We start from the raw sequence: 18,016 nt of genomic DNA, 5'->3' as shown, positions 1-18,016 counted from the left end.
CCTTTCAGATACTGGCTAAAATAGTAAACCTTCTTTCTGTATGGTACTCTGGACATTCTCTGTCTCTCTGTCTCTGTCTCTCTCTGTCTCTCTGTCTCTGTCTCTGTCTCTCTCTCTCTCTCTCTCTCTCTCTCTCTCTCTCTCTCGTGTGTGTGTGTGTGCGTGCGTGCGTGCGTGCGTGCGTGCGTGCGTGTGTGTGTGTGTGTGTGTGTGTGTGTGTGAGAGAGAGAGAAGATCCCTCCTCCTGATACAGCTGCTCATAGACTTCCATTGTGAAGCCACATGCCTGTTCTCCTTGTATCTGTCTCCCTACCGCTGGTCGTTGCCAAGGTCTCCAGCTTGCCTGCCTTGTTTTTCTGTCAAACTCCAGCAAACTTGTCCATTTCTTTTCATTTTAAAAAAACTTATTGACTCATATTTTATTGACTGATTAATCTCCCCTGGCTCTTGAATTGTATTAATTTTTTTGACCCCCTTTTCTTGTAAGCTGGGTTGAACAATGCAGTGAGGCTTCCTATAACTTCCTCCTGGAGAGAAGGTTGGATGAGAGAGAAATTCCTACAAGCCTTACCCATGCAGCTGTTGAGACCCCTGTCTTAGTCTTCGGTACTCATCTAGCCTTGCTGTTGAGACTCCTCCTTACAGTCTAGTTTAGGAGAGTGAGGTCAGGTTCTGCACAGCAGTGATGAGCTTGCAGACCCAGACCTTGCTACATGTCCTGGAGCACAGTCAGAGCTGTGCAGTGACTAGTTGGTTACATTGTGTTCCCCAGCTGCTTAGAGAAGGTCCGGTCCTCAGGGTTCACCAGTGTACACTTTTCACAGGGAGAAGCAACTTGAAATGCAAGCAGAGAGCGTGCTTGGTAGGACGGACTTCAGTGTACATCCCTAGCACCCATGTGGAAGCCATCTGGGTTGATCTGGGCCTGTAACCTTGGAGTAATGGAGACAAGCAGAGCCCTGAAGCTCAGTGGCTAGCTTTAGTAATCTGTGAGCTCCTGGTTCAGAGAGAAGCCCTAACTCCAAAAATCAGGTGCCCTAAACAGGGTACTTAGTCCTGTCCCTCCGAGGCTTAGGTAACAGGACAGCAGAGGGAACAGAGGGAATGTCAGAGCTCTAAGAGAGAAGACAGGAAATGCTATTGTCAGGGCATGACATGGCCCTAGCAAATGTGAGCTCACAGCAGCTGTGGTTGCCTGTACTGGGCCTGCGTGAGGCTCGACCAGTCAACCACCAATCATGGATGGGGAGGGACTCATGGGACCCTCTCCCTTCCAGCTGAACTGTGGGCAATGGATTGATTCTGGGTAAGGGACAGTTATCGCTTTCCATTGTGTACCAAGTGGGGAGTTCACAAGGCTCCAACACTTGCCCACACAGCAGGTCGTGGCTAAAGTCAGTGGATCCAAAACCAAAAAAAGGGAGGTGGGGCATGAATCCGGGAAAGGGACCTGTACGGAGGAGGGAAATGAGAGCATGGGAAGGTAAGAGGAAACAGAACGCACTATGTAATCGTATAAAATTGTCAAAGGACAAATTTAAACGATAAAATAAAAGGTGGAGGATGATTTGCAAAGATAGCTGCCATCAGCTTCTGGCCCCCACATCTAAGCTTCTCCACGTAAGTGCACACCTGCAAACACACATGCTCAGGAACACACAAAGGCTTGCAAAAGAAATGCAGCAGAACGGTTAGATGTATTTCTACCCATCTTTAATGCATTAGGCAAGTGGGGGACAGGTGCTTCCTTGGGGACTCTGCACTTTGGGCTCATCGCTGCCTGATGTCATGCCCACTAGCTGTAGACATCACTGGGTCTGTGAGTCTTATCAAAGATGTGTATCACTGTCATCTTGGCATCCATGCAGAGGGGCACACAAAGCCTAAAGTTGGAGGCCAGTCTGGACTGCTTAGGGACTGTGGCAAGAGAAAGAAACAAGTCCCCTGTTGTTTTCACACAAGGCATATTCCTGAGATTGATTTAGACCTGCTGGAGGAAGCCTTGGGTTGAGAAACTGTGAAACTCACATTTCAGAGTTTAGCGGATGATTTTTTTTTTTTTAAAAGCAGGTGATTTTTGCATGCACTTGGATCAGTAGATAAGATGGTGACATTAAGATTTTCTGGTCTGTGCTAGACATGGTGACATATACCTTTAATGCAGCAGTTGGGAGGCGGAGGGAGGTAGATCCCTGAGTTTGAGACTAGCCTGGTTGGTCTACATTAGGAGTTCTAGGATAGCTAGGGCTACACAGTGAACCTGTCTCAAAAAAAAAAAAAACAAGGCAATTTGTTGGCTACCAGGATGGTTCAGAGAATATGGGTGCTTGCAGGCTGCTAAGCCTGACACTATACAATCCCTGAATCCCACATGCTGTAAAGAGAGAATTGAACTCCCACAGGTTGTCCTCTGACCCCCACATGCACAAACCCATAAATAAATATAAGAAAAGTAAGTGAATAAATTTGCAAGTGTTTATTGAACTCTTTACCATGCACCTTTTGTGTTATGTGATTCAGTGAAGTAAGAGCAGGCCAGGTCTTTGGTTGCAGTAATCTGGTTGACCAGTTAAGTCTTCCTCATATGAAACAATTGGCGAATAATACAGTGTTTTTTTTTTTTGGTTTTTCGAGACAGGGTTTCTCTGTGTAGCTTTGCGCCTTTCCTGGAACTCGCTTTGGAGACCAGGCTGGCCTCGAACTCACAGAGATCCGCCTGCCTCTGCCTCCCAAGTGCTGGGATTAAAGGCGTGCGCCACCACCGCCCGGCCCAATACAGTGTATTTTTAGTGTTGACTCAGAGCCAGAGGCCCCTCCAGAGCAATTCCCTCAGCTTCCCCGCCTGCCTGTTCTTTCCATATCTTGTAACTGAAGCTTGCCTGTTCAAGAGCCTAAGATAAAGAACTTGAAAGTAAACAGATCTGGTTTGGGACGTGAGTTAATTCTTGGCTTATCTGCTGCTATTCCTGAGGATTTGTGGGTTCATTTACAGACTCAAATACCACAGATATCAAGTAGTAGATATATAATAGTCTACATAATTACATTTTTCTTTAATAAGTAAATAATATTGTAAACTTTGAAAGAAGTGGTACAAGTGGATTGTAGATTCAGAAATACTATTTTTATTCTGTCTATATGTATATGTGATAAGTATGTCAATTTTCATATACCAAATATACAAGAAAAGTATGTCTATATCTTAGAGTAAATAGAGACCTTTATTATCTTCATTATTGTGTTATCTTTCATATATTTTGATAGAAACTATTTTTTCAGTTGATCACAAAACTGTGGGATTGGTAGGATATAGGATTAAAGCCTGACACCCAGGAATGACATCCGCTTAAGAAAGGTTCCTTCTGTTGGCTTCATATGTGTAAGTTTGTGTCACGTATCTGCCACTGGGAATGTGTCACTTCAGGCTTTGGTAGTGTGTTCTATGTTTTTTAGTAGCATGTTATTTGTTTCAGTGGTGGCTTGTTTTTAGGTAGTGATATGAATCATAGAGTTTAGTTATATCCTCATCTCTAAACATTCACACTGAGAATCACATAAACTATTCAGGAATTAGTAGTGTCGCTCTTCTCCTTCTTGTGCTAGGAATCAAGTGCAGGGTCTTGTGTGCTGGAGAATTTCTAACCTTGAGACACTCCAGCTCAGTATAGTCTCCACTTTCTTTCTTGATTCTTTGTGTAGGACTAAATTGCCGGATTTAATGCCAGTTTAAAAATAAGCATGTTTTATAACATATGGAGTTTGTGGACATTATTTAATTATTAGGGCTTACATGAATAAAGCTCTGGCTTATTAATCCATAGTTACATTTAAAATAATTAGGCTTTACATTTTATATGCTTACTTTTTTTTATAACAGTATGTATTGCAACATTAATATTAGAAGCAACTCTAGAGCCATGAATATGATCAATGTTGATTGTATCTTTTGGCTTGGGGGGCATTTTTTTGGCTGATGCAAAGATTTTGAGATTCTTTTACACTGATGTGTAGGAACAAATCTAAACCTTAAAACAAACCAGGAATGTTTTACTGTTCAAAAGTGTTGCTATAAAAGATGCATACTTTAGATATTAGGCCTCCACATGATCTGTTTTTTATTTATTTATTTTTATTTTTATTTGGTTTTTTGAGACAGAGTTTCTCTGTGTAGCTTTGCTCCTTTCCTGGAACTCACTCTGTAGCCCACGCTGTCCTTAAACTCACAGAGATCCACCTGCCTCTGCCTCCCGAGTGCTGGGATTAAAGGCGTGCGCCACCACCGCCTGGCGATCTGTTTTTTTTAAACATAATGAACTAAGGATCTTAGGTCTGGAATACATATTTAGAAAACATTTTTTTCTTTCGTTGTTTAGTTCGTTTGTTTGCTTAGTTTAAGATGGACGCCTCACTGTATTGTAACTGAAGTTTTTTCTGGTCCTGCCCAGTCCCATGGACCCCGCAGCCACTTATAAAATAATCACTCAGAAGCTTATATTAATTAAAACTGCTCAGCCATTAGCTCAGGCCTACCACTGACTAGCTCTTATACTTAAACTCAGTCCATTTCTGTTAATCTGTATGTTGTCATGTGTTCCATGGCTTTACCTATGTCCATTACATGCTGCTCCCTGGACAGCAGGCTGGTGTCTACTGACTCAGCCTTCCACTTCCCAGAATTCTCCTTGTCTGTTTATCCCGCCTATACTTCCTGCCTGGCTACTGGCCAATCAGCGTTTTATTTATCAACCAAATCAGAGCAACACATCCACAGCGTACAGAACATCCCACAGCACTGTATAGCATAGACTGGCCTTAAAGGCAAGATCCAAGCTGGCCAGATGGCTCAGTGGATAAAGGGACAAGCCTGACCACTTGGGACCCCTGGAGCCCATGCGGTGGAGAACAAAAACTGAAGCCCACAGACTGTCCTCTGGCTCTATAGGCATGCCATGGCATATGTGCCCATACACATGCATACGTACACACACAATAAATACATGTAAAAAGCATGTCTTCTTAGGGGCTGAAGAGATGGATCAGAGGTTAAGAGCACTGGCTGCTCTTCCAGACATCCTGAGTTCAGTTCCCAGCAACCACATAGTGGCTCACAGCCATCTATAATGAGATCTGGTGCCCTCTTCTGACGTGTAGGCACACATGCAGGCAGAATGTTGTATACATAATAAATAAATAAATCTTTAAAAAAATGTCTTCTGCATGTTGGCTTTACAGGAGTGTTCCAGCACACACAGCCCAAACATGTCATTTCTTTGTGTATAGTAAGCATGGCATAAAGATGTCAGAGGGAAAAAGGAAGCTCTTACTGCAGTTTAGTCAAGTGGAGTCCTGTGTGTAAGACACGTTACAGATTACACTGTCCAGTGGAATAAGCCCTGCTCTGTGTTTATAAAGCGCTGTGGAAACACTGAAGAAAAAGCGTGTAAACATTCTTTGGGGCACTTCAGAGAAGGTTTCATGGAAGGAGTAACTTGAAAACAGACAGTAGGTCTGCCAGAGACAGAGCTGAGGAAGGGACATTGCTGGCAGAGGGAGCCAGAAGAGACTGGGTTTTTTGTGGATGCAGTGTGCACAGAAGGGTAACCCAGAAGGGAGGCCAGGGAAGTCATGCAGAACTGGTTTCTTTAGACAAAAGTGAGCCACTGAAAATTATTTTGATGTCAAGTCAAAACCCATGTGTTTGAAGGAGACTGTGGAAGGGTGGCTGATAGAATCTCAGTATTTTCTTCCTTTCTTGTAGCTACTTTGTAGAAATGCCTGTGTCTCTTTAGGTTTTTTGTTTGTTTGTTTTGGTTTGTTTTGAGTTGATGGACATTCCTCTAAGGGAAAATAAAAATATATTTTTTCTAGTCTAGTACTAAGTACACAAATTTCTGTGGCAGAGAAAACAACAACCAGAAACTATAAAATGGGACTTCCTGTCCAGGGGAGAGGGATTTCTCTGTTTTGGTAAGTAGCCAGATAGAACATTCAGAAACACGAATGAGCTTGGCTGTGAGCAGAAATACCTCAGACTCTCCTCTTATCAAAGGGCCCAAAGTTGACCCTGTGAGACTGGTGTCCTCCTCTTTCCTGCAGAGCTCTGTGACGGGAAGAGACCGTCTCTGAGGCTGTACTTTTAGGGTGTGATCTGAACTGCAGGCTTAAGTTCTGTACTCAGATCTCTAAATAAACAGAGTAAATGACCCCATGCTGGAGAAATGTGGTTAGTAATTCCCCTCGTGTCAAGACTCCTAGTCTTAATTTCAGAGAACATAGTAAGACCAAGAAAGGAAGCTGCGCTGACGTCATTTCTGCATGTCAGAGGAGGTTCAGAGAAGACCAGTACAGTCATAGTCACTGTGGGTGCCCAAAACAAAGGGGTGCCTGATGCCTGCCCTTGTTCCTAATACAAACTATATCTTCACAGCTGTGATTTACCTGTTGAGGACTTCCCTCGGCCATATATGGCTTTTGTAGTATTAGGAAAAGGCCCGCATAAGGCTGAGAGTCACCTTCCCCCAGGAGGAAGTTGGCCTAGTATTTGGCTAGTTCTCTGTCCTCACTTGTCCCTTTGGCGGGGGCCTTCGTGCAGTTTACAGACCAATTGTATCTACTGGCCCTATTAAGGTCTATAACTCTTTAACTGCCAACTCATTCTTTTGTTTTGTTTTGTTTGGGTTTTGGTTTTGGTTTTTGGTTTTTCAAAACAGGGTTTCTCTGTGTTGCCCTAGCTGTCCTGGAACTCCTTCTGTAGACCAGGCTGGCCTCGAACTCACAGAGATCCGCCTGCCTCTGCCTCCCGAGTGCTGGGATTAAAGGTGTGTGCCCCTCTGCCTAGCCTTAATTATATCCTATTTCAGTCATTTTTTTAAGGAAGAGAGAATGCTACCACCTAAAATGTGGGTCCCCCCCCCCCGTTTCTTTTCCCTGCGTCCCTCGGTGTGTGTCGGCAGCTGTATTCCGAGTTAGGAGTCACAGTTGTTCTGTGGTGCCGTCCTGGTGTGGGACTGTCTTGATAAATAGGGAGCCAGACTCAACTGTGAGGGCAGTCTGTTCTTGCACTGTGCCATGGTGGCAAGCTGTCTCTGTCCACGTGTTCGTCTTCTCGTGGAGGTGGGGCTGTAGGAGTCAGAACGCGTCAGTCTTGGGCGGGTGGATCTCAGTGCTACTCTTAGTAATGCAGAGAGGCCCACTCAAGGGTCAATCAAGAAAACATTTCAGACTCAGTCTTTCCCTTTCTGAAATCATGCTTGACCTGTAAATTCAGCTTTGTTCTTTCTTCCAAACTCTATATTCTAGCATCTTAAAACCAGGGTGGGGGGTGGCTTACAATATGGGTAGCAGACTGTCATACGAAGGTATGGGGCACGTGCTTTCAGTCCCAGGCGGAGGCTGTCCTACTCTGCGTAGCGAGTTCTATGCCAGCCAGGGCTGCATAGTGGGACCTCATCCCAAAACGAACAACAAACCCTCAAACACACACGAGAGCCACAGTAGTTTTCTAGATGGCTGATAATGTGAACAGCTTAAAACTACAAAATACTTGTTGGCAGCAGGAACTTGTCCATTTTCAGAAAGGACAAGGTTCCAAGCTGTAGTGAAGTCTCCTCTGGAGACTAGCCAGCAGCAGTCAGGTGACAGTGAGACCCCAGGCAGGCTCCCTCTTCTCTGCAGAGTTGGAAAAGAGGAGAGGCATCCCTGGAATCTCCACCAGCGTCTGCAGAGGTTAAAATAGACCGGGGCCGGCTCAGCGACGGGAATAGAATGTGCCCAGGACAGCAGAACTGAGACACAGAAAACCCACTTGGCTTCATCGTAGGAAATAAAGCAAGGCCTGAGGGCCAGGGTCAAGGCTGAAATCGCTTCTAGTTCTCTTTCCCTCTCCGTCCTTTAAAACAAACAAAGAAAAAAAGCCAAGACTTTAAAAGAAAACCCTTCTTTGGAAAAACCTTAAGTCATGTATGAATTATGAGGCTGTGAAAGAAGGAGGAAGGCCGTGTCCAGTCAGATCTTTGGCCCACAGCAGGATAGCTGGGCTAAAATTAAACATCCTGGTGTCGCTGCTCCCCCAGAGGACGCGTCAGTGTCTCCGCATGAATCTTTTTAAAGTTCCTGGTGACAGAGACAGGCAGAAAACATCTTAAGAAATGTTTACATTAGCTTATTTTTATTATTATTATTTTTTTAGAGATTACCAATCAACTAACCCAACAAAAAAGCTACTCCACTGAGCCCCAATGTAGCCACTGGTAATTTGTAGAACGTCATTAACATGTGATCATCGTTTGTGGGACACTTTAAGGACTTCGAAGGTTGTTTTCATTCATTACAAGGCATAAGCTATATATTTCAGGCTTATAAATTAATTTCTCATAGTTAATTTAGGTCTCCATATTAGAAACATCAGAAATTTAACACGGCTCTAAAAACATGTTAAAGTCTTATTATAGACAGAATGACCCAAATGAAATTAATGTTAACTGTGGTTATCATGTCTTTATAACAACAAATAAGAAACGTTAGTTTACGTGAACCAACATTTAAGTGCTTTTAATGTCCTTGATGCTCTCAAGAACTGTATAAATTATTGGGAAGCGAAAGAAGAAAAACATTCTCTGCTAAAGCGGCTTCTTCTGGACCACAGATTGGTTTATTCTTCTGTGTTATATGTTTAGGCAATGGTTGCCGGAAAACAGTTTATTAAATGGTACACATTTATGAATTGCTAACTTTGGATGTTTATAGACCTAACATTTAATTCTTTTGATACTTTAGAGGTAGATTTTGCTCGTGTGTTTACATGAGCTCATTGAGAAACAGAGAAGGTGAACTCTCTTAAGGTTACGCAGCTAATAAGCAATAGGGTCCTGACTTTCGTGCAGGCTGTCTGCCTTTGAACTCACGGTTTTAACCCTTTCAACACTACCTTGTGTATGAGACGATTTGGAAGGATGTTTATGCCTATAATCATGCATTTATATAAAATATATCTGGTATAAAATTGCTAGGTCACAAGGGATGCATTTTTTTAACTTTCTTAAGATTTATTTTTATATTATGTTTATAAGTGTTTTGCCTGCATGTATGTGCACCACATATGTGCAGTGTGCTCAGAGGCTAGAAGAGGGCTTTGGATCCTGTGCTGGATAGTTTTATGTCAACTTGACACAAGCCAGAGCCATCTGAGAGGAGAGAACCTCAATTAAGAAAATGCCTCCATACGATTGGGTTGTAAGCAAGCCTCTTGGGCATTTTCTTAATTAGTGATTGATGGGGGAGGGCCCAGCCCATTGTGGGTGGTGCCATCTCTGGGCTGGTGGTCCTGGGTTCTATAAGAAAGCAGGCTGAGCAAGCCATGATGAGCAAGCCAGTGAGCAGCACCCTCCACGGCCTCTGCGTCAGCTCCTGACTTCCTTCAGTGATGAGCAGTGATGTGGAAGTGTGAGCCAAACAAACCCTTTCCTGCCCAAGCTGCTCTGGCCACGGTGTTTCATCGCAGCAGTCAGAACCCCGACTAAGACGGATGCCCTGGAACTGGAGTTACAGAAGGTTGTGAGCTGCTGTGGGTGGTGGGAACTGAACCTCCTCTGCAGGAGCAGCCAGCATCTCTCCAGCCCCATACCCTTACACTCTGTACTTAGTACCAATTGCAATTCCCGATTGGTGCATTAGGCTTTCCTTTCCTGTGAAAGGAAGAAAGGACCACTTCTTTTTCCCAATTTAGACATTCTGGTAGGTGTGTAATGATAGCTCATTGTACTTGTGGCATTTCTCCACTGTCCTGGCTAGTTTTATGTCAACTTGACACAAGCTAGGACCATGAGAAGGGAGGGAGCTTCAGTGAGCAAATGTCTCCATAAGAACAGGCTGTAGCTCTTTCATGACTCAATCTTGGTGGTGGCAGCAGCAGCAGCATCCATGGGTTGGGCGTTTTTTGTCTGGGCCCAGGAACAATACAACCTGGAGGTGACTAGGCAGGAGACAGTCACCCAGATGAAAGCTCATGTGTCCTCACTGGAAGGTCATGCTGTGCTTCCGGCAAGCACACCGCTGGAGGATGAGGCCACCCTTGGCCAGTGTGGCACAGAAGCCCTGACCACTCTGGAAGTAGCTGGCTGAATGCTGGGAGATGGAGTTCCTGGTTCCCTGGCTTATGCTGGAGAAGTGAGAGGTCACAATCCAAGGTGTCCAAACAGGAGGGGATGGGGAGGAAGAGGAGGAAGAGAAGATGGGGGACACGATGAAAAAAATGGCAACAGGCTGGGCCGAGTGGCGAACCATCTCTGTCACCACCAGTCCATCAGTACAACCATCACCGTCAATGCCATGCCCGCTTTTGGCAAGAAGGGCCCAGTGCTAACTCCTAAGTCCTGTTGTGATCCTGGCACTCTCATGAAGCCACTTTGCCCGGGGCAGGTTGAGGGGGGGGTAGTAAGAAAGAAGGAGAGAGAGAGAGAGAGAGAGAGAGAGAGAGAGAGAGAGAGAGAACAGAACAAATGGGCTGTAAACAGGCCTGTAGGCATTTTCTTAATTAGTGATGGATGGGGAGGGCCCATGTCATTGTGGGTGGTAGCGGTCCTGGGTTCTGTAAGAAAGCAGGCTGAGCAAGCCACGAGAAGTGAGGAAGCCTGTAAGTAAGCAGCCACCCCTCCATGGCCTCTGCAACATTTCTTGCCTCCAGGTTCCTGCCCTGCTTGAGTTCCTGTCCTGACTTCCTTCAGTGATGGACTAAGATGTGGAAATGTAAGCCAAATAAACCCTTCCTCACCAGCTTGCTTTAGTGGTGGCGCACACCTTCAATCCCAGTACTTGGGAGGCAGAGACAGGCAGAGCTCCATGAGTTTGAGGCCGGCCTGGTCTACAGAGCCAGTTCCAGGACAACCAGGACCAGACAGAGAAACCCTGTCTTGGTAAACCAAAATAAATGAAGTAAAGTAAAAACCCTAACTAAGACAACCAATAGGGAAAACTTAGCGAGCAGTTTCTGAAACTGCTCAGACGAAAGCTTTCGTTTTTAAATTGTTAAGCTGTCCTTGTGTTTGGGTGGCACAGTCAAGAGTTGAGACTCTTTAGAAAGAATGTTGTACATTTTAACTGGGTGTGTGAAAACAGTGAGTTTGGCTTTCTTCTCTATACGTTTTATTGGTTCATCCAAGAAGCAGATGTGTTATTTCTCTTCCTCGTCGTTAAGCTGCCATTCAGGAATCCTAACGATCACTGAAGTGAGAGGCACAGTCGGTGGTTTTCGGCACGGAGATAGAGCACATAACTGAGGAACTCAGAGTCACCAGTAATTTGTCGGCACTGCAGGGAGATCACAGCGCTTCCCCTTGGTACCGTCTAACCACGAGCGGGCCCAGATGTGAATTCTCTGCTCCACTTTCCCTAGGCCTTCTATTGTCTGTCTGTTCCTGCCTGAAGGCGACATGTGAATCAGTCACTGTGTATGTCTGTCTGAATGTGTCTGTCCCTAATAAGGACTTTGCTCTGCATTTGTTGAACAGCACAGAAAACACCACATGAGGGATACTTTACAGAAGTTCACAAGGGATGAAGTCACTGACTACAGCTGACCCCATATATCATAGACATCCATTTAAAAGGCTGTCTGCTGTTTCCAGCAAATGATTGTCATGACACACATACATGGCTCTGAGTCAGGGCATGGAATGGTTCATAACCGAGATCACAGCTGTGCATTAGCTTAGGTTGTAAGCGTTGATTACATGGGAAATCCAAGGCGATAAGGTTGATTGTAACATAGCTCTTAGGAGCAGGCTACACAAACAGGCGGGCACACAGTAGGACGGCAGTCTGGAGTGGCCTTCAGGTGCATTATTAACCCTGTCTGAGGTCCAGCAGACATTCCAGTCTGTTAGAGTGCAGACGATGTTTTCATGATGTTGCCTCACCACAGCAGGGTTAGACTCAGTGAGTAGTAATCCAACCCCTCTGGAACTGAATCAGCTTTGTTAGATTTTCTTTTCTTTGTTTAAATAAAGTACAACCGTAGTTGATCTAGATGACATTGGATGGCTAGTTACTGTCAAATGAAGCTAAACAGGCTTAACAGTCCCTGTGTAAGATGTGCAAGTAAACTAGTTCTGGATAACTGTGGTGTTCTGAGACAATGACAACAGGCACATGGAACCCAGTTAACAGACTGTAAAGTTAATCCTGCTTTAGAGCTGCTGGGGCATAGTGGGGCTGTACTTTCTTACACCAGCAGCACTAACAATGGAAGATAAGAAGAAAAAAAGCGCCGGGCGGTGGTGGCACAAGCCTTTAATCCCAGCACTCGGGAGGCAGAGGCAGGCGGATCTCTGTGAGTTCGAGGCCAGCCTGGGCTACCAAGTGAGCTCCAGGAAAGGCGCAAAGCTACACAGAGAAACCCTGTCTCAAAAAACCAAAAAAAAAAAAAAAGAAGAAGAAAAAAGCTTCAGAGCTCAGACTCTTAAACAGCTCAAGTGCAGACGTGGAGTGCAAGTGTGTCTATGTCTGTGTGCCTGCATATGTGTGTGTTTGCATGCATGCTGTGTATGTGTGCATTTGTGTGTGTGCAAGTGTGTGTATGTCTGTGTGCTTGCATATATGTGTGTCTCTGTACATGTGTGTGCATGGCTGTGTGTGCATTGGTGTGTGTGCATTTTTTAAGTGTCTTATATGTATTGAAATGAAAATTATGGGAATTTCCCCCATAATTGAGTGTCCAAAGGTACCATTTGCCAGTTATGAAGCTATTTATAAAAGTGTAAAACAACTGGACTGGGGAGATGACTCAGCAGTTAAAAATGCTCCCACAGAGGACTTGGGCGTGGTTCCTAGCACACACTTCATGGCTCACAACCACCAACCAGTAGCTCCAGTTCCAGGAAATCGATACCATCTTCTAACCTCTGTGGGCATCTCCATGTAGATGGTTCATGTAAGTTTATTCAGGCACACATAAAGGCAAATAAGTAATAACAAAAATTTAAGTACCAAGACACTTGTTTTATTTTCTGGTTTAGTGGAATACAATAAATTTCTGAGGTTTCATTATTTCCTTTTGGTTTGATTTGGGGTGGTTTGTTTGTTTGTTTGTTTGTTTGTTTGTTTGTTTGTTGGCTATGCTAGGTAGAGAACCCAGGGCTCTAGTCCCTGTGAATGCTACAAGCATTTTACCCCTGAGCTACATGCCCAGGCTATTATTTTTAAATAGAATAATTTAACCTTAGTTTATAATGGTCATTTAGCAGAAGGGTTCTATCTTTCTTTGTTTTTTGAGATGGGGTCTGGCTGAATCACTAGGATTATACCAACGTGCCACCATACTTGGCTGGGTAGAATTTTAAGATGAGGTTAGGTGCTTTCAACGGGTTAATACAAGTCTAATATGAAACTTTATAACTTAAATCTTAGAAGGTAAATAGTTAAAATGTAAAAGCTGGTCCCAGCAAACATGAAACGGGGACCATGTTCAGCACCCATGGGTGTTCCCCACAACCCACTCGAGGCCTCCACACTGCACATCATCCCTTTTGTTCTGCATAGGACTTAAAATATAATCGGTTGCACAACTTTTGAATTTAAACTGAATTAATGGAGTTTGGATTTTTGTTTCCCAATAAAAATCACAAAAGGTTTTTCTGATATGTAGGGGTTCTCAAGAAAATTTGAAAGATTTCTGGCAAAGTTAATGACATTTATTTAAGGAAGGCTTAGTAGAATGGAAATTTGAATAAATGAAACCAAGGAAATTCCTGACTTCTTATTAAAGGAGATAAAGCATTTGACAAGTTTAACAGATTGAGAATCTTTTTTATTCTTTGCTTTTTGTACCCATGATGCATTTGCAAGTACATTACTTATTTGCTGAATCACATAGATAAGTAGTTTTAACTTGAAAATGTACTGTCATGGAATGGATTCTTATTGATGGTATGGAGGCTCTTCAGACCCACATTCAGGGGGTTGTGTGTTGCCAACAGATGGCCTGCCTGCTCTAGTATGGCCAGATAAATTATTTCCAGGAAGGTTGGCTTTATCATGGTTTAAAAAGCCACTGAAGTGCTGGTCCCCACACCTTTAATCCCAGCACTCGGGAGGCAGAGGCAGGCGGATCTCTGTGAGTTCTAGGCCAGCCTGATCTACAGAGTGAGTTCCAGGAAAGCCAGGGCTGCCTGGAAAAACAAAACAAAAGCCACTGAGGTGGTTAGTTAAAAGAATAAACATAAGAAACTGATGTCTGTCTGATCTTTGTTGACTGTTCTGTTTGCTAAAGTCAGCCTTTGAAGACGACGCAAATAAGGAGCAGCTTCCTGTCGGTGATTAGCCAGAACTACTGTGTTAATAATTTAGTTAATACAAGTGTGTGGCGCATGCCTTTTTGGTCTCACTCCATAGCTGCCTGGCTTTGAACTCATGCTTCTCACACCTCTGCTTCTTCAGCTTCTCTTACTGGTGTGGGCCACCACAATCTGCATGGTGCACGCCTTTACTCCTAGCTCAAGAGGCAGAGGCAGGGGGATCTCTGTGAGTAGAAATCCAGCCTGGTCTCCACACTGAGTTCCAGGACAGCCCAGGCTACATAGTGAGGCCCTGTCTCAAAAAAATTTTTCCAGTTGATTTGAATGAACCTTACAATATTTCAAATTTAGGCAAGACCACTTGCAAATAAATTGTTTTAAACTAGTTTTGGTGTTTACATACTTTACCAAGTATGGTAAATAATTTAACTATAGTTATTTTTTAAACTCAAAGCAAATGTGGCAGAGACAAAGAGTAACAATGTTGTACTTTCCACCTTTTCACTTTGAAGATAAAGATACAGATGTGAGCGGGAAGGAGAATATGGATGAATTTGGTCTGCAAGACACCTTGAACACTGAATCAGCAGATCTCTTTGCTTCAGTAGCAGAGGTAAGATATGGTCAATGTTCATGGGGAGGTAGTTTTACCATTACACTACAATTCAGCTCAGTTGCCGTGTGTGTGTGTGTGTGTGTGTGTGTGTGTGTGTGTGTGTGTGTGTGTGTGTTGCCTACAAGTATGTCTCTGCATCACATATGTGCCTGGTGCCCACAGAGGCCAGGTGAGGGCATCAGATGCCCTGGAACTGAAGTCACAGATGGTTTTTAACTACTATATGGATGCTGGGAGTTGAACCCAGAACCACTGCAAGAGCAGCCAGTGCTCACAACCACCAGGCCATCTCTCTCACCCTGCCTGATGTCATCTTATTTTTCACTTTTGCTTGAGACAGAGTTTTTGCTTTATAGCCCATTCTGACCTCAAACCCACAATTCTCCTTCCTTACCCTCCTGAGACTGGAATTAGGTATGTAACCTAACAACATTTTCTTTCTCGAGTCACTCAGCAGTTAAGAGCACTGGCTGCTTGCTCCGAACACTCAGATTCTATTTCCAGCATTCACATGGGCCCACACCCTTAGAAAGTTTGAGGTCGGCCTGAGATAGTAAAATTCTGTCTCATAACAACCAACCAAATATATATCTTTATGGAGATACCATAAAATATACTCTAGTCCCAGGGAATTCAACACCTTCTTCTGATCTCTGTGGGTACCAGGCATGCACATGATGCACATGTAGACAGAATTCCCAAACACAATACAATTTCAGAATATTTTCTTTAAACTCCTTTCTAATATATAACTTGAAAATACTTTTTAGTTTGGAAACTTGTTGGTGTTATAATGCCTTCACACCACACACCAGGTGCTGGGCCAGAGCTTACACACAGAGAACATCTCTTCAGGTGTTCATCAGATGCACTTGAATTTACTGTTTAGATTACAAAGGTTTAATACATTTTAACTTCTCATAGGAAAGAATGCATGAATATATATAAGAAGGATTCAATAATCAAGAACTATTTTAGCATTGCTTCTAAGGTATAAATGTATGAACTCAGAGTATGCTACAAGATAAATTCTTTTGTAAGAAATGTAGCTGGGCATGATGGTACACACCTTTAACCCCAGTACTCTGAGAGGCAGGTGAATTTCGTAGTTTGATGTCAGCCTGGTCTACAGATGGAGTTCCAGGCCAGAGATACATAGTGAGATCCTGCTTCAGGAGAAGAAAAAAGGAAAGAAAGGAAGAGAGAAAGAAAGAAGGGTGTATCAGAATCCTGAGGAGTTAAACAGCGTGTGATAACTTGATAGGTTTATTCAGAATTAATCGATTTTTTGGCCTGTTTAGAATAAAACAATTACTGCACTAAGCTTCTCTATAAACTAGGCCAATCATTTGACAAGTGATTGACAAAAATCTCCTGTATGTAAGCTTTGCTGCACATTGATTTAGCTCGTTTCCAAGGACAGCTGAAGATTTTCTTTCTTTTTTTTTTAAGTGTTTAAGGTTTTATTGAACCCGTCACATATTTGTACTTTACATAATTAACAAAAATTGAATTCTCTCATGGGAAAACACCTACCTATATTTGCAGTTCCTCAGAAGTCGATACAAACACCATGCCTGTGGGTGTGCTCTTCTGAAGGGACAGAGGAACCTGTGGTCAGGCATGCACAAGACAGCAACCCAGGCAGCATCCTTTCCGGTTCACTCTGGGCCGAGGTGGCAGCCTGCGCAGGCCATCCTTTCCTGGGAACTATGGGAAAGTGGCTTTTGCTTGTCTGCTTCCCTAACGCAACATCACTGACTTGAACCTGAGTCTTTGCTGCTGCTCTGGCTGATGGTGCCTATTTGCTTTGTTTGTTTGTTTGTTTTTCATTTTTTTATTTATTTTTCTATTATCAGCTTGATATAGTATAAATTATTATCCTAATTGTGAAAGGTTTCATTGAGGCTTGCCCCGTAATTGAGTAAACTCAAAACTTGTTATAAGCCACAGTCATGCTAGGGTCCCTCTTGCTATATAGCCTCCCTGGTTCTGTGGGTTGCAGTCTGATTGTTCTTTGCTTTATATCTAGAATCCATTTATGAGTGAGTACATATCATGTTTGTCCTTCTGGGTTTGGGTTACCTCACTCAGGATGATATTTTCTAGTTCCATCCATTTTCCTGCAGATTTCATGCAGTCATTGTTTTTCTCTGCGGAGCAGTACTCCATTGTGTATATGTACCACATTTTATTTATCCATTCTTCAGTTGACGGGCATCTAGGTTGTTTCCAGGTTCTGGCTATTACAAATAGTGCTGCTGTGAACATAGTTGAGCATGTGTCCCTGTGGTATGATTGAGCATTCCTTGGGTATATGCCCAAGAGTGGTATGGCTTGGTCTTGAGGTAGGTCGATTCCCAATTTTCTGAGAAACCGCCATACTGATTTCCACAGTGGTTGTACAAGTTGGCATTCCCACCAACAGTGGAGGAGTGTTCCCCTTGCTCCACATTCTTTCCAACATAGACTGTCATTAGTGTTTTTGATCATAGCCATTCTGACAGGTGTAAGATGGTATCTCAGAGTCGTTTTGATTTGCATTTCTCTGATGATTAAGGATGTTGAGCATTTCTTTAAATGTCTTTCAGCCATTTGTGATTTTCTTTTGAGAATTTTCTGTTTAGCTCTTCAGCCATTTTTTTAATTGGGTTGTTCAGTACTTTGATGTCTAGTTTCTTGAGTTTTTGTATATACTTTGGAGATCAGCCCTCTGTCAGATGTGGGGTTGGTGAAGGTCTTTTCCCATTCTGTAGGCTGTCTTTTTGTCTTATTGACTGTGTCTTTTGCCCTACAAAAGCTTCTCAGTTTCAAGAGGTCCCATTTATTAATTGTTGTGCTCAGGGTCTATGCTGTCGGTGTTTTATTTAGGAAATGGGTCTCCTGTGCCAATGCGTTCAAGAGTACTTCCTACTTTCTCTTTTATTAAGTTTAGTATAACTGGATTTATGTTGAGGTCTTTGATCCACTTGGATTTGAGTTTTGTGCATGTTGACAGATATGGATCTATTTGTAATCTTTTACATATTGAGATCCAGTTATGCCAGCACCATTTGTTGAAGATACTTTCTTTTTTCCATTGTATAGTTTTGGCTTCTTTGTCAAAAATCAG

General features: G+C 43.3%; 1 protein-coding gene across 4 annotated transcripts in view; it reads left to right on the top strand.

Moving 5' to 3' along the window:
• Positions 1-18,016, top strand: part of Miga1 (mitoguardin 1) — a 68,169-nt gene that overhangs the window by 23,726 nt on the left and 26,427 nt on the right. For all 4 annotated transcript variants that reach the window (XM_028879156.2, XM_028879155.2, XM_037207234.1 and 1 more), the window contains one exon: positions 14,801-14,901. In XM_028879156.2, coding sequence (XP_028734989.1) covers positions 14,801-14,901 — 101 coding nt within the window. The remainder of the gene's footprint in view (positions 1-14,800; positions 14,902-18,016) is intronic.

The sequence above is a fragment of the Peromyscus leucopus genome, chromosome 6 (genome assembly GCF_004664715.2).
Source record: "Peromyscus leucopus breed LL Stock chromosome 6, UCI_PerLeu_2.1, whole genome shotgun sequence".
Taxonomy (NCBI): Eukaryota; Metazoa; Chordata; class Mammalia; order Rodentia; family Cricetidae; genus Peromyscus; species Peromyscus leucopus.
The sequence above is the reverse complement of the archived record's forward strand: the minus strand, read 5'-3'. Positions and strand labels throughout refer to the sequence as shown.